General features: G+C 48.5%; 11 protein-coding genes across 11 annotated transcripts; 6 read left to right on the top strand and 5 right to left on the bottom strand.

Moving 5' to 3' along the window:
- Positions 1-581: 581 nt before the first annotated feature.
- Positions 582-1,367, bottom strand: VFPPC_12348 (transposase-like protein; the record flags this gene model as incomplete). The annotated part of the gene is made up of 2 exons (XM_018290259.1): positions 582-1,227; positions 1,282-1,367. The coding sequence occupies 2 exons, from the start codon at positions 1,365-1,367 to the stop codon at positions 582-584; spliced, it is 732 nt and encodes a 243-aa protein (XP_018135846.1).
- Positions 1,368-2,982: 1,615 nt separating this feature from the next.
- On the top strand, positions 2,983-4,005 carry VFPPC_12350 (sugar isomerase (SIS); the record flags this gene model as incomplete). The annotated part of the gene is made up of 1 exon (XM_018290261.1): positions 2,983-4,005. One exon carries the CDS (start codon positions 2,983-2,985, stop codon positions 4,003-4,005), a length of 1,023 nt encoding a protein of 340 aa, XP_018135848.1.
- Positions 4,006-6,227: 2,222 nt separating this feature from the next.
- On the top strand, positions 6,228-7,963 carry VFPPC_12351 (hypothetical protein; the record flags this gene model as incomplete). The annotated part of the gene is made up of 6 exons (XM_018290262.1): positions 6,228-6,249; positions 6,305-6,375; positions 6,443-6,573; positions 6,642-6,761; positions 6,825-7,674; positions 7,733-7,963. The coding sequence occupies 6 exons, from the start codon at positions 6,228-6,230 to the stop codon at positions 7,961-7,963; spliced, it is 1,425 nt and encodes a 474-aa protein (XP_018135849.1).
- A 936-nt stretch (positions 7,964-8,899) lies between these two features.
- Positions 8,900-10,087, bottom strand: VFPPC_12353 (L-galactose dehydrogenase (L-GalDH); the record flags this gene model as incomplete). The annotated part of the gene is made up of 1 exon (XM_018290263.1): positions 8,900-10,087. The coding sequence occupies one exon, from the start codon at positions 10,085-10,087 to the stop codon at positions 8,900-8,902; it is 1,188 nt and encodes a 395-aa protein (XP_018135850.1).
- A 3,268-nt stretch (positions 10,088-13,355) lies between these two features.
- VFPPC_12354 (sugar 1,4-lactone oxidase) lies at positions 13,356-14,909 on the top strand (the record flags this gene model as incomplete). Its single annotated transcript, XM_018290264.1, has 1 exon — positions 13,356-14,909. The coding sequence occupies one exon, from the start codon at positions 13,356-13,358 to the stop codon at positions 14,907-14,909; it is 1,554 nt and encodes a 517-aa protein (XP_018135851.1).
- Positions 14,910-17,367: 2,458 nt separating this feature from the next.
- VFPPC_12355 (malic acid transport protein) lies at positions 17,368-18,756 on the top strand (the record flags this gene model as incomplete). Its single annotated transcript, XM_018290265.1, has 1 exon — positions 17,368-18,756. One exon carries the CDS (start codon positions 17,368-17,370, stop codon positions 18,754-18,756), a length of 1,389 nt encoding a protein of 462 aa, XP_018135852.1.
- Positions 18,757-18,884: 128 nt separating this feature from the next.
- On the bottom strand, positions 18,885-19,268 carry VFPPC_12356 (hypothetical protein; the record flags this gene model as incomplete). Its single annotated transcript, XM_018290266.1, has 1 exon — positions 18,885-19,268. One exon carries the CDS (start codon positions 19,266-19,268, stop codon positions 18,885-18,887), a length of 384 nt encoding a protein of 127 aa, XP_018135853.1.
- A 1,741-nt stretch (positions 19,269-21,009) lies between these two features.
- Positions 21,010-21,813, bottom strand: VFPPC_12357 (hypothetical protein; the record flags this gene model as incomplete). The annotated part of the gene is made up of 1 exon (XM_018290267.1): positions 21,010-21,813. One exon carries the CDS (start codon positions 21,811-21,813, stop codon positions 21,010-21,012), a length of 804 nt encoding a protein of 267 aa, XP_018135854.1.
- Positions 21,814-23,682: 1,869 nt separating this feature from the next.
- On the top strand, positions 23,683-24,651 carry VFPPC_12358 (hypothetical protein; the record flags this gene model as incomplete). Its single annotated transcript, XM_018290268.1, has 1 exon — positions 23,683-24,651. One exon carries the CDS (start codon positions 23,683-23,685, stop codon positions 24,649-24,651), a length of 969 nt encoding a protein of 322 aa, XP_018135855.1.
- Positions 24,652-25,154: 503 nt separating this feature from the next.
- Positions 25,155-26,016, bottom strand: VFPPC_15015 (tetratricopeptide repeat domain-containing protein; the record flags this gene model as incomplete). The annotated part of the gene is made up of 3 exons (XM_018292777.1): positions 25,155-25,419; positions 25,475-25,493; positions 25,557-26,016. The coding sequence occupies 3 exons, from the start codon at positions 26,014-26,016 to the stop codon at positions 25,155-25,157; spliced, it is 744 nt and encodes a 247-aa protein (XP_018135856.1).
- An 877-nt stretch (positions 26,017-26,893) lies between these two features.
- Positions 26,894-27,623, top strand: VFPPC_18215 (Integrase, catalytic core; the record flags this gene model as incomplete). The annotated part of the gene is made up of 2 exons (XM_022429862.1): positions 26,894-27,502; positions 27,558-27,623. 2 exons carry the CDS (start codon positions 26,894-26,896, stop codon positions 27,621-27,623), a joined length of 675 nt encoding a protein of 224 aa, XP_022285139.1.
- Positions 27,624-27,659: the final 36 nt, after the last annotated feature.

Below are 27,659 nucleotides of genomic sequence, written 5' to 3' on the forward strand. Positions count from 1 at the left end.
GGCCGTAGGCTTGGTGCTCCTATATTATCGTTGTAGACACAGTGATACTGCCACCACCTCACCCGAGTCGCCCCCCTTGCCCGCATCCCGGAGTGCGACCGAGGGTAATTGCCCACTGTCTCGAACTCAGAGCAGCATTATGGATGATGCTATGCAGGCTGCCTATGAAGTGGAGGAAGGTGATTGTTGGGGTGGGGGTTAGAGGACAGTTGCATGGACGCGTTTTCTTGCAGAATTATGAGCGACTTCAAAGTTGGTGCTAACTTTCATCAGCGCTGATTTCAATTCAAGTAAGTCAAGTTTGGGGGGTCAAACTTGATTACTTGAAATAAAATCGTCCATGAACTTGATTAAATTGATTCGACTCGATATACTTGATATGTTAGTCAGCATTAAGCTGTTGTTAGAGTTTTACAGTACTACCAAGTCTACCATGCCTCCTCTTCATCCAGAACAATGCCTTCCCCGCCAAAACTGACGACTTCGCCCACCGTGATCGCCTGATGGCCCAGCCAATTCCGCAGGCACTGTATTTCCTCCATCATCTCGGGGCTTAGGCTATGTCTTTGCGAGCTTACTGTTCATTTTGTCACACTGAAAGTCCGCTCAGGATCGGCAGACATGGCAGGAATCGCCAATATGTCGAGGGCAAACTTGCTCAAGCGTGGATATTTTTCTTGGTGGTCCTTCCACCACAGAATAGGATTCAAGTTCTCTCGCCGAATCGGGCCTTGCCTCATATAAGCTGCAAGTTCATCGCCTTCCTCCGTCATGTGCCGATCCTGGCTCTGCATCCACTGGTCGAATTGACTGGGCTCGGCTTGCCGCATCGCTTTTCCAAACACGGTTTTCACTCGATTAGATGGCTCATTGGCTGCATAATGTTGTTCGAAATATTCCCGAACGCTCTTCTTGGCGTCTCGCAGCCATACCAGTTGCTCGCGGCTGGTCCAATTCGCCTCAAGCCAAGACACATTCCAGCGCGGGTGAAGAATGACAGCAGCTGGGTAAGGCGGGGATTGGCCAAGTAGGGTGTAATACTCATCAAGTTTTGACCAACAGTTATTGATGGAGATTTGTATGCATCGTCGGTGGTCATTATCCATACCCTCAGCTTGCGAGAAGGTAGAGGTATTCTTGTTTGCTTGCTTGTTTTCCTCCCCCTGGCGGATGCGGATCGGCGTTGTAAGGTTGAGTGTGGTGTGGTGGAAGCCAGGTGTGCGGACTCTTCATCATTCAGCCGATTCGATGGTTGCCACCTCTGATTGGCCAAAGCTGAACGTGGTGCCCAGGGACAGGATCGAGTTGTCGACCAGTGACATGCCAGAACCAGCTGAAACAAACGTGGATTGCTCCGGGGCGACCATCTTTTGCCCAGTGGGCGAACTTCCCCCACTAATTACTACATTTAGTCTCTCCATATTCCTGCCACCGATAAGAGACCTGGCTACAGATAGATTTCAACTAAGTCCGGCAGGACAGTGTCTACACTGCCAGATTGGCAATTAAATATAAGCCCCGCAGGGAGAGCTAGAATTTTGGTCTCTTATTTTATTGGGAAGCGAGGGCTTGCCTCTCGCGAACGTGGTAATTATATGCACTGGAGATGTATATAGAATGACTGAATGTATGTAGTTGTGGGGGCAGGTCGCCCACTAAGCAAAACGTGGTCGCCCCCCGAGCAATCCACAAACAAACCAAACGCGTCCGTTCGCCTCTACAAGGCACGGTGCTGTTGTGTCCGGAAATGCAATCTAAGAATGACAATGTGCGCGTTTTACATAAATTTCTTCAAACAACAATCAGTCTGGCGCCTCTGCAAAAGCTGGGAAAGCACGGGTTTTGCACCTTCCTGCTCGTCACGTGTGACAGTGTATTGTTTGTCAAGCTGATCCTTTTGTCGGACTGACACCTTGATCACTATTGTCTTCAATCATCGTGACAATGAGCTTTTGGTGCAAGTCTGCTCTGTCTTCTGTCTTCTCCTTCACCGACGATTTGGCATGTCTATTCCAGCTGGCTCTCTTCAACTTTGTGCTTTTGCTCCGCCACCTTGGCCCGTGTCTTTTGTGTTTCTAATGCTCAGCCCTGACGAGCACGGCAGATCCGCGTCCGATGGCGTGAAACCCCTAAGTCCCAGCATATCCAAGCTCGAGCCTAATCTGTTCACTGACGCTATTGATAATCTAGGTAGTTAAAATGGCCCATTCACTCGGCGTTGCCCATGCTAGATTACGGCTCTCCCGTGGTCATCAAATGTCACTGATTTTAGCTGGTTTCAAAATTAACATCGATTACCAAGATTGGGTAAGCCAGAATATGCATGACATGGCAGTTGTCATCATCCAGCAACTATCATCATATATTTCAAACGCAGGTACCATTGTCATTGTCGTTAAGGGGTAGTTCAGTGGCTTCTAGATCTTTCAATGACTCTGAGATTTGTCTTCGCCTGAACCGAGTGCAACATTCATGGCCGAGCGAACAGAATCTGCGCATGCCTTCCCTTCAGCCATATCCAAACCCGTCCGAGCGACGCTACCGTTCATTTCGAGCCTCCGAGAGATTTGGGTCATAGCAGATAGTTGGGCCCTGCGGGCCTCGTTCTCCAACACATTTTTTCCAAAACGTAATACACTTGCTGCCTAGCTATCAAAAGCATATAATGATTCAAGGCGCAAAGCATGGTGGTCTAAGTTCTTTTATTATTCTTCCATAACCTGTTGCACATTGAATTGTTACATCCTCTCTATAAATCTCGTGCCATTCTCATTGTGGCCGCCTCGTTGCTCCAAGGAAGACCGAGATTCGCAATTTATAAGCGCCACATCGGCACAGCGCAACAGTATCCGAATGAAGCCAATTGCTCCCGCTCCATTCTAAGCTTTCTTGATACTCGCTTTAAATCCCTCCCTGGCACTCAGAGAGAAAAAAAAGTAACGCAGGAGAACCCAATAATAATAAACGATATCTTGGTTCACAATGGCTGAGAACCGCCAAGCAGAACGCTGGCCTATCCAGACAAGTGCTGTGATTAGGGTTGGAGCAAGACAAAGCCAACCACTTCCACCACCACGTCCGCCAACACCATGCGCCTCGTCATCAGATCGGATCTTTGTGGATCCAATGGATCTATTCAGTTTAGAAGAGCAACAGCAAGAGCAGCAAAAACAAGACCATACACAGAAAGCCGACCAACAACACAGCCATCAACAATGCTCTCAGGAATCCCCCGCCAAGGAAGGTCGTCTTTGGCGCGGCATTCACGTTCTGGGCACAGAAGCATTTGCTTTGGCCGCTCTTACAAAGTTATATGAAACCGATGCAACGGCTCGTGAAGGATTCAATGAAGCTGTCGAGGTCATCACCCGTCAAGCTCTTACAAGTGGAAAGCTCATCGTTATTGGTGTGGGAAAATCAGGCTATATTGGTAAGAAACTAGTCGCCACGTTACAAAGTCTAGCTATACAGGCCGTGTTCTTGCATCCAACCGAGGCGTTACACGGAGACCTGGGTATAATTAACGCCCACGACATACTACTCTTCATCACATTCTCCGGAAAGACCCAGGAGCTCATGATGATGCTGCCATACTTGGACGACGCACTGCCAACCATTATTCTCACCTCCCATACACACCGTGACACTTGCGAATTTATCAGACGGCGCCCAAGTACCATTCTGTTACCAGCACCTGTTCACGAAAGTGAGAAGGCATCCTTTGGAGTGTCCGCCCCATCAACGTCCACAACTCTTGCGCTAGCACTCGGAGATGCATTAGCGATTACTGTTGCCAATGAGATGCATCACAACGTGTCAGCTGTATTCGCAAAGAACCACCCCGGAGGTGCAATTGGCGCAGCGGCGGCAGCTGCAACGTCTCCGCAGACAATCAAAGACATGTGCATCCCGATGGCGGAAATCCCTTCACTAGAAGGACTGCGTTTATCTTCAACGGCTACCGGCATCGATCTTCTCGCAGCATTTAACTCCAAGTCTGGCTAGATCAGAATGGAAGATAAAGTTGCGTCACCGAGCAGGATTCTGCAGATTAGCAGTACGGGACTAAACCAGTCCATTGAAGAGTTGCCAAACAAATTCGTATCTCGTCACGATATGATTACAATGTCGTGTGACATGACAGTCCGCCAAGCCGGCAATATGATCCGAACATCCCGCGGTGATGATATCGACGATTTACCCTACGGACCAGAGTCCATTATTTGTGTGACGGAATGAGAAGCCATCGTTGGGGTCCTGGGAGCATGTCGGATTCTGGAACATTAGTAGTCATGCGCAAGTGAGCTGATATGGTAGCTAGGTCTTGAGGATGAGGCTGGGCAGGTTTGTATGGTTGGGACTTGGTGGAATTGGCAGGCTCGGCACTATGACGGGGTTAGCACTTCTAGTTAGAGTAGCGTCTGCAAAATAGAAGCAAACACTAGGAAAAAGAAGACATCATATGACTGCAATATTAAAGAGTGAAATTCGACAGTGGCATAATGGGCATTGCCTACTAAAATCTTGGAATACTGTCATTTGGAGGAAGTAGAATTGTTAAGGTGAGGGCAAGATGCGGGATGCCAGATCCTCCAAGCGTAACAGCAACCTCGTCTTAGGCTGGGAAAGCAACATACAATGCCTTGAGGAACGAAGTCTCAAGGTCCTTTTTTTTTTTTTTTTTTTTTTTTCACTTTCTCATCCTAGGGTCCCTTATAGCCATTAAGAACAGTTCTTTGCTTTACAAATGTCACGGGCTGAGCCCGATGGTGGCTCGGCTTGCACTCTCGCCTTTGTCTCCAGCCTTGTCGCCGGTAACCCCTAGCAGCAAGCGAGATTAGCAGTAGCAAGCTCACAAGCCTACAAGAGCTCTGCGAGCTCTTTCTTCCTTGCTCTCCTTTTCCTTTTCTCCTTAGCTTTGGATACTTGTTCATAGTCACCTAGCCGGTTGTCAATATACTCGCTTGGACCGTTACATCTAGCTAGGACTAGCACGTTTGCACAGACCTGTAGCCATACTAAGACAGATGTCACTCTGATTCATATATCGCTGAAAGCCAGTACCATTCATCACTCTCTAGCTAGGACTAGCACGCCCCAGCCCCTTTAACTACGTTGCACGGACCCGTAGCCGCACTGATACAGATGTCACTCTGGTTCACATATCGAAGAAAACCAGCACCACTCAACACTCTCTAGCTCGGACTTGCAGACCCCCTTTATATCTAATATTTATTTCAATTGTATCCTCTAACCCCGCTCCAGAGTAATAATAATGGCTACATTGCTTGCTTTCCTTATTGATATCTTGGCTGTGTAGCCGCCCTAACAGGAATTTAACTTATCTTCATGTCAAACAGCACAAGAGGCACGCTGGTGCCGCCGTGGTATAAGGCCACAACGCCGGATACTGAAGAGTCAAAGATGATAAGCATTATGTTAGGGTTAACTCTTGGAATGGGCCTCTGGACCGCAAATAAGGCCTTCACTCAGACCCGGGCTAGTTGGAAGAGACATCATCGCATTAATGCCTATATATGTAACGGGCTGAGCCCGATGGTGGCTCGGCTTGCACCCTCGCCTTCCATGCCGCCACGGCGGCTGGTAGCCCCTAACAACAAGCGAGATTAGCAGCGGCGAGCTCAGGAGCTTAAGAGCTCCTGGAGCTCTTCTTTTCTTGTTCCCTTTTCTCTTTCTTCTTCAGCTTTGGATACTTGTTTTTAGTCACCTAGCCAGTTGTCAATATACTCGCTTGGACCGTTACAGTAAGGGCCATGAGGGGTTATGCAATGTTAGAGAACATAGGGATAAACTATTAATAGTAATTTGCAAACCCTATAAACCTCCTTACTTCCTAGGCTATCCTTGGCCTCTCCCACTGCTTAATTGCGTAGTCCTTCTCTAGGTTAACTTATATTCCCACCCTAGCGTCCACGATAAAGCCTAAGTACTTCGTGCTCTTTGTCTCGAATTCGCACTTACTAATGTCCACTTGTAGGCCTGCGTCTTTTAGTCTCTTAAGGACTTGTTTCACCTTGCCCCGATGGTCTGCTAGGGATCCGTCTGAATGAATCAACACATCGTCTATGATGTCGTAGTGGACTGCTCTAGGCCCCACACCTAGATCAAGGGGTATTTCTCGGTTTCACAATCCTCCTTCTGTTTGAACACTTCTCTCTTTTCCACGTTTACATACACTGGTTTGTTTGTTGAAAAAATAGAACAAGATGGAATACGATACCAAGACCCGTACGAATTTAATCCCCTGGCCCATTGGAAAGCGCCAGCTAACTAACAATCGCAGCCAAGTCCGTTACTAGCGACCCTGCGTCGTTTGCCCACGACTCCGTGCGAAACCGCTGGCCGGTTATCCTGGTGCGAAATTGCCCTCTAAAATGGCATTTATGACGTTGAACATTGCTAACTCTTGCATTTTGTGCAGACCGGCGCTGTTGACGACGTCCACCGCACCGTCGCCCAGACCGACCATCCTGAGAAGCAGGCGGAGGGCAAGAAGATTATTGAACAGCTTGGCAACCTCAAGTACGAGGTTTTGCACGACTGCAAGCTCACGTACGTTTTATTCCCGAATAAAGAATAAATACAGTATTGCGATAGTCTTGGACTAACAATTGTTCCAGTCCCATCGTGGATGATGGCTACCCCGAGGAGATTGCTCGTTACAACAAGGAGATTGAGCAATTGGGCAACCCGACATGGTTAGACGTCCCTTGGCTCTTCTCCGAATGCTACATGTACAGGTATGTGGAAGTTCCCTAATCAAAGCAATCAAGTCGGTGTGGTGCTAATTCTAATTGCAACAGACGCATTAGCACCTTCTTTAGCCTCACCAAGCACTGGAAGAACTATGACATTTTCGCCCGCCAGAAGATGGAAACCTTCCGCACTTCTCGCAATGCTGTTGTCGAGCTGGCTTCTCGATACAAGGAGTTTGTGACCCACCTTCGCGCCAACAAGGACTCTACCCACAACGAGGAGGCTGAGAAGCTACTCTTCACTGAGATGTTCGAGATCTGCCTCTGGGGCAATGCCACCGACCTGTCCTTGCTCACTAACCTCACTTATGAGGATATCCAAAAGCTCCAAGGAAGCGAGGCTCGCAAGGCCGCTGGGAAGAACATTCTGATCAACGATCTACCTGAGGCTTACGCCACCCTCAAGAAGGCTCGCGATGAGGGCAAGAAGGAGCGCTGTGTTGACTTTGTCCTTGACAACTCCGGCTTCGAGCTCTACGTTGATCTTGTCTTGGCTGGATTCCTCCTTACATCTGGTCTAGCTACCCAGATTGTCCTCCGCCCTAAGTCCATCCCCTGGTTCGTCTCTGACGTCCTTCCTGGTGATTTCCCTCTCCTCCTTAACGCTATTTCCAACCCTAAGAAGTTCTTTGAGACCCTATCCGAGGATAAGAAGCTGCAAGACAAGACTCCTGCTCCCTTGTCTGACAAGGAGACTGAGGACCTCCTCTTTGTCTTCCAGGAGTGGGCTAGCCTGCATGCTGAGGGTCAGCTGATTATGCGACCCAACCGCTACTGGACCGCTGGTGGCAGTTTCTGGCGTCTGCCTGCTGAAGCTCCTGAGCTGCACGAAGACATGAAAGGCGCTGAGCTTACCATTTTCAAGGGTGATCTCAACTACCGAAAACTCACTGGTGATGTATGTTCCCATGTACCTATAGCCCTCCATTGTGTCAAACGCTAACCAGACTTTACAGGCCCACTGGGATGCCACCACCCCATGGATCACTGCCCTCGGCCCTATGGGTCCCGGTTCTGGCGTCAACGTCCTATCTCTGCGAACCTGCAAGGCAGATGTTATTGTCGGTCTTCCTGCTGGCAAGGACGAAGAATTGAAGGCTACCGGGGGTGGCGGTGGTGACACTGGTGCCAGGCGATGGGGCTGGCACGGCAAATGGGCTGTTGTTTGCCTTTCCAAGGGCTCATAGAGCATAGATATATACCCGGGATGTTGATGAAAAAAAGTTGGAATCTTTTTTTATTTGACGATAGACTAGGAAGAAGTGGTCCCTCCGGCCAGCAGTCCTCAACTGCTGAAGTTAGACCAGCTAGGGATAGAAGCAAAATGGACAACTAAGCGTAGATATACATTGTAAACCTTGTTGTCAGCAGGTGACTTTTGAGGATTCTTTTTTTCAGATTCAGCCTTTTGCGAAATGGCAAATTTCGACGCTTATTGATACGTTCTATTAGAGCATGCTGGCTTTGGGATGTACACCGTTTAGCCTTTCATGTATTAATGGAACGGACTTTTCAAGGGTCCAAGTATCCAAGACGAAATACGAAAATGTCTTGGCACTACTGGCAACCAAAACTCCAACTGACGTACGTCAACTGCTACCTTGGTACGCCGAGATGTTGTTGACATTTTGTCCTGGCCCGGAGCGCCGCCACTATGATCAGCGATTTGAACAACATCTTGTTTGAGGTAGGCATGTGGGTCTACACGGAAAATTATACGCGGATACGATGCGGCTCAGGGCTGATGTGTTCAATGTTGCGCTAGCTTCTTGTGGTGGTCGTTGGAGAATCCAATCGGATCACTGGTCTGTCTGAAGGCGGAATACGTCAACATAAATGCCGTGCGCGATGACATTGTTGACTAAGCTGTGTTCACAAGATCTCCAGAGAAAGAAATCAGTCAAGGCTGGTAGTTGATGTGAGGTTATGGTGAGAGAGTTAGCCCGGGGTAGTGGTATAGTTACAATTTGTATTCCTTGGTTGGAATCCTTATGGCTGTGCTGACTGATATTTGGTGATCACATACTCCTAGCCCTAAGGTCCAACAACGATGAAAAACACAAGAGATAGATCATCTTCTATATGCTAAATTGCGTATGAATGTCGTTAAATCTTGGGGTTCTCTAAAACTTCTTGGGTACCAAACCCCATCGCTGAGCAACTGTGTCGATGGGAATAGCACCTTTTATCTGCCTCATATTCGTGAACGTCTCACCACCACTCTGCCACGAGTAATCTTTCCATAGTCCTAACTTTGGCCACATTTGATCCTTAATAAGCCGATTAATTCTGTCTCTTCTCTCCACCGCGCGTTCATTAGCTTCGTTCTTGAGTCCAATAACACTCTTCCACAATGCCCACGTCTCTTCGAGCTCGTTGACGTTGGATACCCCCATTACGCTAACGCCGATACGAGCGGGAGAGCCAGTTTCGTCCACTCTTGCTTCTAATAGAAGTTCTGGCGGATAGGCAACTGAGCCAAATTGGCTACCAACATGGGCCCAATTTTCCAGAGCCCAGCGAATGGCAACCTCTTCGAGATGCTCTCCTGCCTTAGACGCGATCTCGGCTAAGCTGTTACAAGCGGCTCGAAGTTGTGGCGGTGCAGGATGCCAGGACGCCATGGGGCCGTTATTAGCTCCTCTTGTTGTTATCAAGCCCATTCCCAGCATGCTAGCATTAGGAATACAGTCAACGCCAGCCTTGTGGAATCGTTCAAGAATATCCAGTCGTCCTAGTTGGTTATTTTGAATACAGAAGTGGGAGTAGGACATGACAGCATCCAGCGGCTCACCAGTCTGTTGCAAAATCATATCTGCAAGCGACGCCAAGACTTCCACAGGATACCCGCTGATTCCCACATAGCGCACTAGACCCTGATCTCGCAAACTTCGCAGCTCCTGGACAGCTTCCAAGACCTCTGTTGGAGATACAAATTCCACATCATGGGTGTAGACAAGGTCGAGATATTGTGTATTCAAGCGCTCAAGACTACGACAAATACTATATCGAATCCAGGCAGGTGAATAATCAAACTCGTTGCCCGCAATTCGGCCAGCCTTTGTAATGAGAAAGTAACTATCTCGTGACGGCGGCGGAGTCAAGGTTCGGAGTGCATCACCGAGCAGAACTTCGGACGACCCGTAGTACGGCGAGGTATCAAAAGCTGCGATATTATGCTCTAGTGCCTTTCGAACAATATCAATATACGGCATTCGCGAGGGATCGTCGTTGTATTGGTAATTAAACGTAGCCGTCCCCAGGATGAGGGGAGGCAGAACCTGGGAAAGCGGCTTTTGCTGTTGCGCCATAGTGAGTCCCGGATGAAGCCGAAAATGATTATACCGAGTGCGAGGGCTCAGTCATTTTCGAAGAAGCGGTCTGGTGCTATTAAAGAAGTGGGTTAGTCACCAAGCCGCCCGGGGAAAGTGTCTGGTGCACCTGACCAGAAAGCGAGATGAGCGCAGGCAGTGGAGTTGTTTTGTGCTCGTGCCACGATGGAAAGGAGGACCTTACTTTCGCTTCTGTGATTAAAAGACATGTTGCGGCAATCGCGGGACTTCGGAAAGCCGGACGGAACAAGGCAAGGGTCTCTCCCAGATCAATGTCGCAAGTGGGTGTCGGCAATGTAAAGTTTTAGTGCCAAGTTGATTCGTTCGGCCTCTTTCACTCATCCACCAGACCATTAATTATGTACTTCTTGGTACGAGGATGCCATTGGCTCATGGCCCTGTTTTGTGCCGACGGATATGTGCATAACGGCAGCTTTACACGAATTAGACTCGCTGCCGCACTAAATAATTTTACATGAAGCTGCTGCCAAGTTGATACTAACTGTTGGAAGCTACATCACAAGGTGGTTTGCTGTGGCTGGTTGAACGTCACCATCATCACATTAAAGCACTAGAGCCTAGCGACGTTACTAACACCCAACGCCATGCGTGAATTGCGTTAAGTGTTCTTATTTCGCTCATTAATTTAAAATTCACTATTTCTTGCACGTTGTTACTATTTTAGCTTGTGATAACATTATTGGTGCGTTTCGATCTTGACACTTGGTACTCCGTAGCTTAAGCCAAAAAAAAAAAAAAAAAAAAAAAAAGGAACCTGCCTACTAATAATCGAGGTACCAAGCCCATTTGGTCTGGTGAGTGTTAGCGTCGACCAATAATCTACGGCCGTCAGAATGGCAAATTGCAGGCGCTAACGGCTGGCGAGGTGCTTTAGTTTTTGGGAACGGAGAAAATCCAACGAACAACAGACTCCAACTAGCAACTACACAAGTTGTCACGATAAATAGGATTCAATAGCGTCTGTAGGTGCAAAGTCTTGAATAGAGCTAGCCCAACCACCTAATGGCTGGCCAGCCACCTGAAATATGAGGACGATGGCTGGGGAAGCTATTCGGATTACTATAAGAAGTTGTAGATAACCCTCACTAGATAGAAGAGATCAAGGATCATAATCCACGTCTATGTCGTCCATAACTGCACATTCGTGATACAAGTTGTGACACAATAAGCTCCATTACCATGTTTGGGCCCACTGCGCCATTTACCGTTTCCATGATGCCAGTCGACCACTTACGCACCGGCCGTCTTCTTGTCTTGCCGGTGTGCTCGGAACTTCCTGGCCTCTAGTTGTACCCCAAGGTGGCCAATGCTATCGAAGTTGCGCTAATGACCATGAAGTGGGGTCCAAAACGACAAACTGCATTACCGAATGAGACATGAGGTCACGGAATCACTATTCAAATCGAGACGGAATGCATTAATATAAAATATATTAGAAATCGGATATGTGTGGTACAATCTACTACACTGTAACGGTCCAAGCGAGTATATTTACAACTGGCTAGGTGACTATGAACAAGTATCCAAAGCTAAAGAAGAAAGAGAAAAGGGAACAAGAAAAGGAGAGCTCCAGGAGCTCTTAGGCTCCTGAGCTCGCCGCTGCTAATCTCGCTTGTTGTTAGGGGCTACCGGCCGCTGTTGCGGCATGGAAGGCGAGAGTTCAAGCCTAGCCACCATCGGGCTCAGCACGTTACGTTGTTGTGCCGGCGCGTTAGGATTCATCAGTAGCTTCGTGAAACGCGTTGTATGAGTGTGGCTGGATTTGGGCTGCTACCAATGTCACCAGGTCCGGGCAGGGGTCTTGTGGAGCCCGTAACTTGCTCGGAGCCTTAGTGGTTTTTATGGCTTGGCAGGCATGGAACATCCCGGACAATCAACCCCGCTGCGTATTTGCACCTTCATCCCGACACTCCGGACGTTCCAGATCTTTGGGGTCAGGGCCTCCACCTACCGTGGTCGGATTAGGGTGGAGATCTGGGGTCGATGAGACGGTAGAGCTGTTGGGCGGTGGGGCATAATCTACCGTTTTGGTTTATCCTATTGGCCTGGCGTCCCCACTCAGTCAACAATGAGACGAGCTACAAATAACGGGAAGATGCGGCACCAAAAACAAAAGTATAAAACTATAAAATGACCACCCTCTCTGCCTAGAAGGCATTAGAATTAAATGCCTCTATAGCTAAGACTATTCTAGTTAGCGCCCTCCAAAGGCCAATACAGCCAACCAACTCGCCGAAGAGATAGTCTAGGTTCATAATACAAAGACCGCTAAGCCTTCTATACCGCATTTAATAAGACTGCTGTAACGGGCGTGGCCCGTGTCTATTCAACAAAAGGGTGCCTCCATATTGTCTATCTAAAACTAAGGAGAAAGGAAAGATCAGAGCTCGAGGCGAGCCTCGAGCTCGTGGTCAAGTAGTCGTTGAGACTAAGCGAAATAACCTAATTACAGACCTGGCAGAGCCAGGTCTCAGATACCGGGCGTAGCCCGTGACAATTGTTAAACAATTCACCTCTAGCACTGCCTTCCTCGTTCACCCAAGTTCTAGGATAAAGATCTCACTAATAGCATATAGTCCTTCTGCTTAGCAGCTACAGGATACCAAAAAGCTACTTTAATGCCTGCTATCCCCGTATGCGAAAGCTAGAGTATGTGCTATATTCCGTGGGAGTAGTTATATGTCAAGAATATAAGTGGTAACAATCGCTCTGCAATAGAGCACGTTCTTTTTGTTGACAGTACCCCTGTCAGTCTGATAGGGGTAGCAGTTCGGCCCCTGTGATGCACTGGTAGCCCCACCCACTACTGCTCAAATCGAAATATGGTGTTTGGGATTTCCAAGACTTTATTGCAAGCTCTAGAACATTAGTAAAGTGGGGTGGGAAGGGGAAGAGAAGAGACGGTCCAAGCACGGCGTTTATAACTCTGAATTCGGCCGTGCATTTTGCGACATATCGGCAGTTAACGGGCTTTGAATTAACACATTCCCAATCTCGCCGCCAAGAAGTGTGTCGGATTCTCAGCGGTCACAGAATCATCGGCTACAAAATATAGAAGGCTGGCAACCACCTGGTGTTGGGGAGTGAAGATAAAAAGGACCTTGACTCTTCATGCTGGACAATCAGAGAACAGACAAGAAATACATTATATTATTACCTTACAAATACACCTATCTCCATGACACTGCAGTGCCATAGTATTTCTGACAAATATCCAGCCAGCGCAATGCATCCCATCGCCCAAGCCGAGCTGCGAGGCGAAAACGCCGATGGTATTCCGTTCCGCGCGAAACAGCACCACCTACATCGAACATGGGCAAGAACTTTCTCCTCGATACCCGAACTCTATATCCAACCAGAGACTCTCGCCGAGATCGAAAAGGTCGTGTCGCTGGCCCATAAATGTCGTCGGCGCATTGTGACTACCGGCTGTGGCCACTCGCCATCCAATATTACTTGCACGTCTAGCTGGATGGTCAACCTTGATCAATTTAACAAGATCCTCTCGGTCAACTTGGAGACAGGGACAGTGACAATGGAGAGTGGCATACGCCTCTATACGCTATGTGAAGAGCTTGAGCAACATGGCCTTGCAATGCCGAACCTGGGGAGCATTAATCAACAATCCATCGCTGGTGCCATTTCTACCGGCACTCATGGTAGTAGTGTACATCACGGCCTTATATCCGAAGATATACACTCGCTCAAAATCACATTGGCAAATGGAACCACGGAATTCTGCTCATCCGAGTCTAACCTAGAGTTATTCCGAGCTGCGCTCCTCTCGCTTGGTGCATTGGGCATAATTACAGAGATTACACTTCAAGCCGTTCCTGCTTTCACTCTTAAATGGAGGCAGACTATTAACACTGACTACAAGGTATTTAAGTCATGGCCGCTTGATTTATGGACACAAAGTGACTTTGTGAGGGTATGGTGGTTCCCATACACAAGGCGGGCCGTTGTCTGGCAAGCAGACAAGACTACCGAGCCAGAGAAAGATCCCCTAGAGAGCTATTACAATAGATTATTGGGATACTACATCTACCATAACCTGTTGTATGTCGCACAATTCGTCCCCCGAATTCTTCCCTGGATCGAGTGGTTTGTATTTGGCATGCAGTATGGTTTCGCCAACGGTTCAACAACCACTGCGATTCAACCCAGCCGCAAGACACTGTTGATGAACTGTCTTTACTCACAGTTTGTGAACGAATGGGCTATTCCCTTGCATAAAGGCCCCGAAGCTCTACGGAGACTTAGCTCGTGGTTGAATCACCTTAACCCCGACGACCCAGACTACGTTCCGCACAATATCCCCTTCTCGGCGGATGGATTGTACGTCCACGCGCCGGTAGAAGTGCGCGTAAGTGACACTACACTCACCTCGAACGTGCGGCCCTACTTGGATCCAACCGTCGACAATGGCCCGACTCTCTATCTCAATGCGACGCTATATCGTCCGTACTGGAGGGATCCGCCGTGCCGAGACCGCTACTACGAGGCGTTTGAGTGGCTGATGAAGGATATGGGTGGTCGGCCACACTGGGCGAAGAACTTTGAAACCTATCGACCTGATATCGAGGGAATGTATGGGGAGAACTTGGAAGCCTTCAGAAAAATACGCGACCAAGTTGACCCGGAGGGCATGTTTGTTGGCCCATGGCACAGAGACCGAATTATGGCGGACCTTCCGGGGTCTAAGCTTGAGCTTGAAGAGGTTGAGGTTTCGAGGAAGAAGGCTGTGAATGGGGGTCTGATAGTGTCGGGTCTTGTTTGAATAGATGGCATTGCCTAGTTATCTGTTGGTGGTGGAGCAATTAGCCAGTTAGCATGTTTCTTATAATCAATACATATAATAGATCTTGTATTTCATCTAATAGATTTACTGCTGAAGGGCATTCTAAAGAGTAGTAAGTAGTAGCTGAGTGTTGACTTGGAGGATGAAATATAGTGGGAGGCATTATTTGCCCCCCAGAAGGTACCCGCCTACCGCGCAGTATACTATTGTATACTGTGATATGTTAGTATATACTTAACGGTGGTTAAGTATATAACCAGTCTGTCAAGGGACAAGCAAACACACCGAGAGTTGGTACAAGCCTGCAACAGGACTTCCAGGTCTCTGTACCAACAATGATAGATATCAATAACGTTAGCTCATACAACATAGAGGCGGCTTTAACGAGGCAAACTCATGTAAGAAAACAACGAAAACAGGCAGGATTTTGTCCATTTAAGCTGGAAATGTCTTTTATGATAGGTGCTAGCAAAATGGTCAAACGAAATGCCCCCATGAAATCCTTTTCAGTATGTATCAAGCCCAGAGGTGAGCTTAATGCGCTTGGTTCCTAGTGAGCCTGGCGCCACAGTGGCAGCAACTGATGACGCTTACGGGCCTGCTGGAGAGGACTGCACGGGAACCGTGCAGCTCTTAATGGAGTTCTTGCTCCTCAGATAATTCTCACTCAACACAATAGCCACCTTCGGCGCAGGCATGCTCGATCTCATGTGATACCACGAGTGTCTGACATACAGTATTGTTTCGAGACACTTTTGCTCCGCCTTGTTCCTGATGTACTACTGACTGCTTTCCCAACAGCTTAACCGAATTTACGTGACACATAATCGCATAGGACACGACCAAGTCATTCCCGGCCGCAGTAGCTCAGGAGTCAAGATGGATGCTGGATTTGGCCATTTGGCTGTGGAAGCATGTGCATGCGCCACACAGGGATCACCCTTGGCGTTGGGGGCAGAGACAAACGTGCGTGGATGGTCTTCCAGAAGGGAAAAAAGTCCCGACCTGAGGCAAAACTTCATCATTCACACACAGGCACCGGAGTTTACGGATAGACATGTGAAAAACATAACAAAAGTCCTTCGCTTGGGCATCGAAGCGCCTAACCACGTGAGACGAAGCAGTTTAAAAAAGAGAAGCCAAACGGCAACTTCAGAGCGTCGCAAAAGCTTATCTGAGGGTAGTAGGGCTTTTGTTTTAACAGAGCTGTTCAAGCAGGGGACATTAGTCGTAGGCTGCCCCTTGCCAATTTGTCGTCCCAGCATCAAAAGACTTGGCTTGGCTGAGCCGCAGTGAGCACGTTGCTTTTCCCATTTTGCCTTGATGGTTGGCTTGGCCAACCACCTCAACCCTTTTCTCGGCCATTATCCCTGATTTTTCATTGCTGCTGGCTTGATGTACAGGAATCTGCCTAGCTTTGGGCTTCTTGGCGACCGACGGTGGCGCATCGGCCGCGCAGCGTCTTGGTGTCATCGGCAGTTCTCAGCCATGTTATGCAAAATCATAGTTAACTTCTGGGCCGTCGTACACTTCTTTGAACAAGGCGCGTGGAGTGTCAATCTCACGAACTTGGTCCACTCGATCGTCGTAGTCGGAGACACAGCAGCTGTGCAAGTGTGTATGCCGGAGCCAACGAGAACGCAACCCAAGACTCAGACCGTCCTGACGCGTACAGACACAATTTGTCTTGTTCCGGGGTGGAGCAAGTAACAGACGATCCTTCTTGGCGCGCAAGGCTCAGATAGAGTCCGTGAACAAAGTTGTTGCCGCAAGATTTTGACCCACCATGCGGAACGGCAATCGATTCATGGCGCCGGGCAGCGGAACAAAGATGCACATTGGGGGCCACGTCGCTCCGCTGTGATCCGTGATAGGTCCAGGTTGTGTTTGAAGTTGCTACTATTTCTACTGTTGATGTGCCAAACCCATAACCACTAGTGTTCCGTCACGACATGTTAAGTCCGGTTCGTATATAAGCCTTGGGTTGGGTCGTAGTGTTACAACTTGCGTTATACTTGACACACAAATAGAACCAGGGTGGTGCTGGGAAGCTGGGACACGGGCCGGCTGCTCCTTTTCCACATCCTGCCCAAGTGTTCACTCCCAACTTCGTTTATAAGAAGGCAAGGCCACATGGGGACACTCCGGTGGACCTCTTTTCCACAAATATTATGCGTATCTGTTCTCCACGGCTGGCTGTGCGGAAAGAAAGAAAGAAAAAGACGAAAGATATTCTCTCGGCTGAATACGTTCATCGATTGCAAATCAACGATCAATCGTAACGGGTTTTCCGGTTTTCCTTATCTCTCTATTTCTTTTCTTCTCTACTCCTTTGTGTTTTCTTCAAGCGGTCATAAATTTTCTTCATAAGCTTTGATGAAATCAACTTGGCGGCGCCCATTCAACTCCACCCCGCTTGCTTCTCTCATTCGCAAACATGCCGTCGATATATGACAAGTCAAGAACAAAGAGCTGGTCCGACGCAGGCAAATGGACCAGGCGTAATACTATGGAATCATTCAGCAATATTCCGCCTTTGAAGACCGATATCGACCGGAACTATCCAGCTGCGCTCAACACGAAAGGCGGCGACTTTAACAGCGAGGCGTCAACACCTACTCTCGAGGCCCAACATGAGAAGGAGAAACATGGTCACGGTCTCAGTCACGGCAACGGTCACGACCCCCATGGGGGCATAAACATCTACGACCCTGATCGTCCCAAACTTGGATTCAAACAACGATTACACCATTTTACTTGGGCATGGTACAACTTTCCCGTGAGCACAGGTGGCCTCTCCCTTCTCATATTTGTTCAGCCTCACCAATTTCCAGGCTTGAGGTCTATAGGCATGACGATCTACGTCATCAACATCTTCATTTTTGCCATAGTGTCAGCAATGCTGGTTGCCCGGTTTCTCATACACTCGGGGGATATGTCAGCGTCTCTCAAGCATTCCCGAGAAGGGTTCTTTGTACCGACCTTCTTTCTTGCCACAGGCAATCTCATCACGAGCTCAGACCGCTACGCCATACCCCAAAACGACGTTGGACTTGTCTGGGCTGTTCAGGGCGCATTCTGGGGCTACGTGATAATAACTCTTCTGCTCGCCATCGGTCAGTACAGTTTTGTGTTTGCCGCCCACAGCTTCGGATTGCAAGCCATGATGCCGACCTGGATTCTGCCCATCTTCCCCATCATGTTGTCTGGCACGATTGCGTCCGTCATCGCCGAAACACAACCCGCGGTGGCAGCTGTCCCCATCATCGTCGTCGGTCTTTCATGTCAAGGTCTCGGCTTTGCCGTCGCCATCATAATGTACGCCCACATGGTCGGTCGTCTGATGCAGGCTGGATTGCCAAATCGGGAGCATCGGCCGGGATTGTTCATGTGTGTGGGGCCGCCGGCATTCACGGCCTTGGCGCTCATCGGCATGGCCAAGGGCATTCCGTCTGTTGCGAGTACGGACAAGGTTGGCATGCCGGTTGACCTAACCACTATTCGTACCATGGCTTTGATCAGTGCTATTTTTCTCTGGTCTGTCAGTCTTTGGTGGTTTGGTATTGCTGTTGTGGCCGTTGTCCAAGCGGTTCCCAACTACTTTCATCTTGGGTGGTGGGCTATGGTCTTCCCCAACACTGGTTTCATTCTGGCAACAATATCAATTGGCAAAGAACTAAATAATGATGGAGTTTTATGGTTCGGTACCGCCCTTAGTATAATGTTGGGTTGCATGTACTTCTTTGTACTGTTCTTCAATATCAAGGCTGTCATTACGCAGGACATTATGTATCCTGGGAGGGACGAGGATGTGGAGGATCATTAAGGTCATGCCTTGTTGCTGTCCAAAATTGCGTCGCTTGACGCTTCAATTAACCTACTCCCTCCTTTCTATTTGTCTTTTTTTTTTTCAAATTGCCATTTTCCCCCTTCTTGTCTTTTTTGTGTTTGCTCTTATTCCTTGCCACATTGACCCAAGCTTCGAAATCGATCATATGGATCAACATCGTCGCTCGATCGATATCGATCAATTAGCTTTCGCTCATAATCGATTCGATATCGATCCGGCATTCGGTCGATCGATTTGATCGTCGATCGGGAAATGTGAGGAAAGTTCCCGGGCAGGCTCATGACCACGGCAACTTCGCTGCCGATTCGAACCAAGAGAAACTCTTGAGACAACAGACAGTTTGTTAAAGCGCCTATACCAGGCCCAGAGCTTGATCCAGTCTCTTCCAAACGCCATGAATCACCTCCATCCGCCCGAAAGTCTGACGGGATCAGACGCATGGATAGTTGGCAGCTGAGAATATTCGATTCTTTAGGAGACAAAACCATTCGATGGGTTACTTTGCAGAGCGAAAAGTCTCGTGTGTGTGCCGATGCTGCATTTACGTCTTGATGGGCCTGTCCCACCTACTCCGTCGTCCCAGTGGTATTCATCAATACCAATAATGCATCATAGACGACAAATTCGGACGACCTTGTCATCGTAGCGGGGTGTCAAAGGCACCCGCAACAGATTGGGTAAGCACGTCGACTAGCATCTACTTTATTTATACTTAGCTGTACTTGGGGCAGAAACAGTTGGAGCCGGTGGGGATTTACCCTGTTGCTTTGAGCACTAAATGAATAAAGAGGTACCAACGAAGTTCCGAAAAGTTATTCTCATAGCCCCGCGACGACTCGCTTTGACCCCGCACGTCAAATACATGTTGCAAACTTGCTACTGGAGGTACAAGGCGTTACGTGTAGCCAGTTCCGGCTTTATTACGAGCGACGAAAGCTGCTCTATCTTCTTTAGTCATTCACTAGATATTACAACGGTAGTATACGGCGGACGTTTATTGTGTTGTGCACTTCGTTCTTCCGGTGCGGTTCTCACTTTCAAAAAAAAAAAAAAAAAAAAATGACAGAGGAGATACTTCCGGTACGTCATGGCACTTCCAAATTTGCTGACATCCAAAATCGGATTTAATTTGCAAGGGTCCACAAAGCGCTGAATCCAAGTGCCGCTGCGCCAGAAGTACAATTTAGTAGCTAGAAGTACATAGAGATGATGCTGAGTCCGCAGTCCCACATGACAGTGCGACCCCACTAGCTCGGTACTTTTCATTCTCATTGGGGTGCAGACCAGTCGCGTCTCTATTCCATCAGGTGAATTATTCCCTAGCTCAAAGTAAAATTGGATCCACACTAGCCCCCGGATCAAATCTAGAGTGCAACACTTTAAATTTGTGAATAGCTTCATGAACGACATTTTGGAAGCAGAACTGGGTGGCCAAGATTGTTGTACTCATCATAACCACTTACTCACGTGACCGTGCTCGCATGGCGGGTCATGGATGGCCATAGAGAAAACGACCGGGCAGACTTCCTCCAGTTGTCCTGCGCGATGCAGGGCTTCGTTGGGGCTGAGCTCTTCATACCCCGCACTGGCAGCTTAGTTCCAGCCTGGCTGATCAGTGTTTGCGATGAGGGTGATGATGTCTGCCTTATCCCAGGAAGCATGGCTTTACGACCACAAGCATCACCTTTCCCATGATAAAGCGCCGATCCAATGACTCTAGGGCCTTGCTATGCGACTACTACAACGCGACGATGTAGGCAGCTACAGACTAACCCCGGACCTCTCTCCTCCGACATTCCCCTTTACGCGATCCTTTCCCACACCTGGGAACCAGATGAGGTACTATTCGTGGACCTGGCGAAGCCGCCAGGTGATTGGCAGCACAAAGCCGGCTACCGCAAGATTGAGTTCTGTGCTGACCAAGCGAGACGACATGGGTTGCAATTCTTCTGGGTCGACACTTGCTATATCGACAAATCTAGCAACATGGAGCTTCAGACTGCGATCAACAGCATGTTCCGGTGATACCGCGACGCAAAACGATGTTACGGCTACCTGCCTGATGGCTCTAGCCTTGCAGCCTACGATCGGTGGAAGAGAATGACGCCATGGGAAGATCCATTTCGACGGAGCAGATGGTTCACTTGTGGGTGGACGTTGCAAGAGCTCATCGCCCCGAAAGGGGCTTGGCTAGGTGACAAGCAGTCGTTAGAGCCTATGATGCGAATATTACGGGCATTCCTGCGAGTGCTCTACGTGGTACACCGTTGTCCGACTTCCCTGTTTCGGAACGTGAGGCGTGGGTACGCGACCGCCAAACCAAATGAGGACAAACGTCTCGATACCATCGTTATTAACGTCACCAGCTGCTTTGGTCGGAGTCGGAGCACCGCTGGATGTATCCTCTATTGTAGTACTAGAATCATCGATCCATGAGGGCATATTCATGATAGAAGATGCTACTTTCGAATAGACGACCTTAGTGGGAATACTACTGGTCGTCTGGAGACCGGGAGTTCGCGAGACGATCATCTCTGGCGTTGTCCTTACCATTGTTACACTTGATTTAAGATTGAGTGTTGCTGAAGTTGGTGCTTCATGGGAGGTCACGAATTGATAGGTGGATTCTGAAGGCTTTGAATGTGTAATCTCTGGCACTAAAACTGCGGTCGGAGTAGTCTTCGTAGAGAAGAGAGTGGTGGTTGAAAATCCCCCGTCGGTCGCACTAGTGGTCATCGTCTGAGAAGTTTCAGTTACGGTTGATTGTGAAGAAGAATATGTGGTCGACGTTGATGATGTTGGTGATACCACAGCTTCTTCCGCGGTACTAACTACCAGACCTGGTGGACCGCTTTCATCCAGACCTGGCGGGAGATCTTCCGGCGCATCACGCCGATTGTTTTTGAAACCATAGGTGTTCAAATTCCAGTTATCCATTTGCCTCCGTGAACTGCCATTTACAGTGTCATCAACTACTTCGTAATTGCCTTCGTTCTTGCTGACCTTGGGCAGATTCCGCCGAGGAAGCCTCATTTTCAGACGGAAAACCTAACCTGAGAACCTGTAGACGGCCCTCTGGAACCTTTTGTTATGAAACGGGCCAACATTCGGAGAGTCGGAGCGAGGCATTATACAAAAGGCTAAAAATTCTCGGAGCGGACTCAATATATAGGCGTTCTAAAACAATGGGAATCGACAGCGTCACGAGAGATTCTCCGTTGCGCTCAATTTGACTACCGATCCTGTGGTTACGGCAAATTATTGCACCGTTAGGTTTATTATATTGCTTGCTTGCTTGCCTTTATTACGCCTAGTAGTTCATCATATTGTCTGGAACAAAAGTCTGTACAAAAGACCAATCAATTGCAAGTTTGCATTAGTTAGCAAGGAACAATTGACCGCCACAACTTTTAGCGAAACTTCTTCGGGTGCGCCCCTGAAACCTTGCCGTTAGCCACAGACGACAAAAAGTAAACATTATAGAATCCGTATCATTTGACACAGCGCATGGCTTGCCAAGAAGCCAGAATCTCCCCTAGTGACATCCATTTTCTCAGCCATGACACCCCCCATGGAACCATGCCGATCCAGAAGGCGGAGTATACTAGACATTTTTGCTTATAAGCTCAGCCCCAAGGCTGTGGCAGACGAATACTATGGGTTTGCGTAGAGTCCCGGTGCGTTTTACAGCCTGAAACAAAACTCTCCGCTAGGAATACTATTTTTGCGGAGGGTCTCGCCCCCGAACAAGGTCTCGGCTTTTGCATCATGGTACTACAGGACTATTCTTCTCGCAAAGCAATCATTAGGAAAGGCTTGCTGTATCCACTTGACAACTAGCATTGGCGTGAGTCATGGCGTTCTCCCCGTCACCTATGTCATGAGATGCATTGACACGGATATTGCATTAACACTGGTGACAGAGGTCATAAATGAAAAGATTTCAGATAGATCGTTCCATATATCGCAGCCACCACTTCAGACGTATGAAAAATGCACAATCTACTTCATACAGGTGCATGAGGCAGTTTTATCCGACATCTATATAAGCCATTATTAGATAATAGCCTTGTACGATCTTCTTGTTAGATTTCCTCACGCTTGTTGTAGATATCTTGACGCATAAATCGAGCTTGGTGTATAATGCAGCTCATACAGAAAGATTTCTAGGGACGGCTGGCCTATAACAACCTCTTTTTCAGCTTTAGTGTAGCGGCAATATATAGGATGTGTAGGTAGGTATAGTACTAACATATGATTGTAGGAGTCCTTAGTAACTCGGCAGAACTGCTTACTGTCTGTGCTGGTGCGGGATAAAGGAATCTGGATAGACAGCAGTGTCATGATGCAAAGGTGTGTCCAAAAAGCCAAGAGACCAAGAAGATGCGCCAATGCAAGCAACCATGCTTGCATTGTGCCTTAATTTGGTATTCCAGGAATGCCCACGTGACCAAGCTGCACACGTCGCAACATGCTGATTAGTAGTAATATTGTCCTCGTATTTCTAGCATGAAAGAAGTTATTGACTTGGTCTGATCTTATAAGTCTATTCCAGGTTGTTGATACGTGCAAGGCCCAGTATGCATGGGGTCTGTGGGCAAAGATGAAACCAAGAACTCGGCTCTACATGCGCACATGATTACTCAACGACCAGCGTGTGCCATGGATCAGTATGTACAGTAATAAGTAGGCGGTATACATGGTAGGGAACCCAAAGCTTTGGGAGGGTATATATATAGGAGCCATTGTCCCCCCTCAAGTCGGATCATTCAACAAGCTCAATCTCAAGACGCAAAGCGAATCAGACTCTCCCAAGCACCGACACTCATTTACCTCGCATCTCACTCATTTACTTCGCATCTCACTCATTCACCTCGCAAATCAATAGCACCACTATCCAAGATGGCCAAGATGAATGTTGCCGCTCTACTTTACACCTTGGCACTCGCTGCCAGCGTTGACAGCAGCGCCCTACCAAGCATTCAAAGACGTCAGGAGGACAAAGTGACGAACGGACTGGCGGAACGTCGAGAAATGCTGCTTGCCAACTACAAGTACTTGGAGAACTTCACGCTCAACCCAGTCGACCCGCCTTTTGAGGAAGGGAAAACGGAAGCGAAAGCCATGTGCCGCACCAGGGAAGAATGGGCTGGGGTTTGCATGGCGGACCTCTACCAACGTCGAAACTTGAAAGATATTACGAGGGTCCAGCTTGGCTACACCACCAAGTTTCTGGGCGAAGTGCCCAACGACACCCCTAACACGGCCGAGGTAGGGTACACATCCGCAGAGATGACAAGCCAGACCACCACGCAGGGCTGGAGCATCGGAGCCAAGATCGGCGCGCCCAAGCTTGCAGACGGTAAGATCTCCGTCGAGCTCTCGGGGACGTACTCGAAGACTTGGACAAACGTCCTCCAGGTAACGGACACGACGAACTACAAGATGAACTGCCCGGCTAAACACCTGTGTCGCATCGAGAGGTGGGCATTCTACCTCAATCTTAAAGGATTTTGCGTGCAGCAGCCCATGATCAACGACAAGTGCTGGGGTGACAAGGGGACATTTCCATGCATGACAAAGGGCAATTGTGGCGAGGAGAATGCGATAAGTTCCGGAAAGGTGGCCGCCTGCACCAACACCGGATGCTGGTCGTCGATGGACCAAACTCTCGCCATGTGCAAGCAAAACCCTGACGCGAAGATGGATTGCGCAGTCGAGACGACGATATTCGAAAATGACAGGCCAAAATCGACCATCGCTCTTATCGCCATACCCTTCGTCAACACCACACAAGTCAAGAGGGCTAATGTGGACTATTCGAAGCTGGAGCTTGATTTCGCGAACGTCAAGATTGAGTTTCGTGACTAGACTTGGAAAGCGGGCATAGGAACTATAGGGAACGAAAAGCAGGAAATAAAAAAAAATTGCTTATAGCTTGGGAAGGCATAGAACAAGGTTAGAATAGAATGCCTTGAAAGAGGTTTTTTTTTCACTAGATAGAGCGGACTATCCGCACTAGATAGTTTTTTTCCCTTTCAATTCACTATTATCCTTCTTGTAAGGAAGCCTTTGATTGTTTTTCTAAGAGACGAGTGTGACGCTTAGTTTGGTTCTACAGTGAAGAAACTAGCTGCAATACTATGAGCTTGTGACTTTGCACATCTACTATCCACGTTTATCAGTTACGCCTGCAACGGGCTACATGTAGTCAAGTAGTCAAAATGCCACGTCGCCCCTTGCACTTCAGTGCGGTGTTTTGCATGGCATTGAATCAGCTAAAGGGTAGAAGTCCGCGGACCAAGCAACTAACCCATGGCTATTACATTATCTGATAGTGGAGGTCACTGTCGGGAGACATTTACATTTTCTTCTCACAAGACTGCGAGCGAGGGTTCATTAACGAGCCCAAAGGCAACAAGTTGGTCAAAGTCTTCCGTCGTCAAGCTCGTCACATCACGATCATCCTTGGTAATCTCCTTCCTCAAGCGACAGGCAACTCTAAGAGCAATAGAAGCCTTTTGCGTCTTTCCTGCTGCCTCGAACAATTTGCCTTTGAGGAAAGTAGTGCGAGCAATCTCGTTCTTGTCTGCACTCGGATCAACGGACCAAATGTCTAGTGCCCTATTGATCATGGCACTAAAAGGAGGTCAGACAAACGTCTAGGTAAGTACTTCAAGGTGGCAGCACTTACATCGCCTCTTCGCTCCGACCTGAGCGTAGAAAGTGTTGGGCAATTTTGTGGGCGACACTTGCAGAGTAGAAATCTCATTCACCCACCGTCGCGCACATATGGCGCCACGCTCTCTGATGATAATCAAAACTCTCGTCCCATTCATTTTGCGCAGCGCGGAGGTTGCCGAGTGCATAAAAAATCAGACCAGTCCGGACAGATTCCCTATCGTCTTTGCCCAAGGCCCTTTCTCTCCCCGCCAAGCTGTCCAGGAGAAGCGTGCTGCACTCTTCAAACTTGCCTTGTGCAAGCAAGGCCCAGCTCAGGTTGACCTCGCCTGAGCGCGGAATGTAGTTGCCGAGAGCTTTGCGCATCTGCAGCGCCTCCTTGAGATCGGCTTCACCTTCTTTGTACCGTCTATCCTGAATGCGTGAGATGCCTCGCTCTGCGTAGGCGAGGTATAATCTCTCGTCTGCAACGCCCAGCTCTCTGCAGATTTTGGAAACTAGATCGAGAGAACGTTCCTTGTGAATGCGGCTTGTATCGAACTCGCTCGCATCCATGGCTATGGCTCCTAGGCAGAAATGGATGTCTGCAAGCAGGGAATCCCGATTGGCGTGTGTTGAGGAATCGCAGATACTGTGGGCGGTTTCGAAGAACCCGTCAATGCGCGACGGAAATAGCTTGCAGACTACTGCCCTTTCCCCTGTTGCGTTATGCTACGACATCGTGGGTGGCACACGTAAAGCAAAGCGAGCTGAGGGGGGTCTCTCAGGATTGTTGAACATGATACAACATCACGTGCAACGTCCAGCCTGCGCCTTCCATAAATAGCCTACGTTGGCGGCATCTCTTCCGCTGTGACGTTCAACAGGTTATGAGCCCTCGTCAATTCCACTGACATAACCGTTGATGTGCAGTCATAACGACCTGACACTTTAACTAGTTTATCAGGCTGGCACAGCGTCTATTCATCAATCTTTCTCTTTACGCGATCATAGTGCCCATGGCCTGACGACAATTCAAAGCTTCGATCAAAAGGATGGGCACAACATAGAGAGACACCTAATCTCTGACCGAAAAATACCGACAACCTCGGCACAAAGACCATGGATATCATATTCCAGATTCCAAACTCGAAACTGAGACTTCCGCAAAAGCTCTGGCCAACAACCAACTTCCGCTTTGACTGAACAGCGTATTGGTCCTTGATTGAAGCCATGTAGCTACCTGACGGTCCTGCTGCCGCTATTTGGAATCTTGTAACACTACTGATACGGCCTAATGTTTGACGGCTTCAGCCTCTGTCTGACAGCTGCTGGCATCATCGACCTTGACACGGGATCCCCTGAAGATGGGTTATTTTAAACGCCCCCAGCCAGATTCAATGTTGGGATAAGACTATGTTACTATCATCCTTTCTATTAACACCCACGAATTATGTCAAGCAACACTAATTACGAAATCTCGATGCCAACTACGGACAAGCTCCGTGGCATGGCCAATTGGCCTGAATGGTCAACCAAGGTCCAGCTTGCGCTAGTGTCAATGGGTCTTTGGGGCCATGTTAAAGGAGAGGTGATACGGCCAGCAGATGATGCAGCTGATTGGGTCAAGAGCGATTCTAAGGCTATATTTTTCATGATCAACAACATGACGGAGATAACGCAGCAGAAACTAAAACAATCCGGCTGGGATGTAGACATCGCAACATCCGAAACCACTTGGAATCTGTTGAAGTCCTCTGTTACAAAGATTACGGATGAATCCCTTGCTGATCTCTTAATGAAATTCCCACACTATAAGCGCAGGGATTTCACGACGTTCAACGCATATATTGCAAAAACACTGTGGGCTTGGGATACGATTGTCAAAGCTGGGGGCTTAGACGATAAGTTCTTAGTCATGACCTTGATGAATGGTATCAAAGACACCTATCCGGAATGGTATACCAACTGGAAGCACGATTGTGACAGAGGCAAGTTTCCAACCAAGCAGGACTTCCTACAGTTTCTGTCCGCTAAGGCGGATGACGAAGAAGCTGCTGGAGCCCCTATCAACTTATCTATGCAAACACCCAATCAGCTACCACCATTGCCGGAAGGGACCAAAGGGTCGGACCAGTGTCACATCCATGTTAACATGGCTCACACAAATGATAAAGGCCTAACGGTAACCGACACCAAGAAAAGAGGCTGGCAGAGAA

Source organism: Pochonia chlamydosporia, assembly GCF_001653235.2.
Source record: "Pochonia chlamydosporia 170 chromosome Unknown PCv3seq00008, whole genome shotgun sequence".
Lineage (NCBI taxonomy): Eukaryota > Fungi > Ascomycota > Sordariomycetes > Hypocreales > Clavicipitaceae > Pochonia > Pochonia chlamydosporia.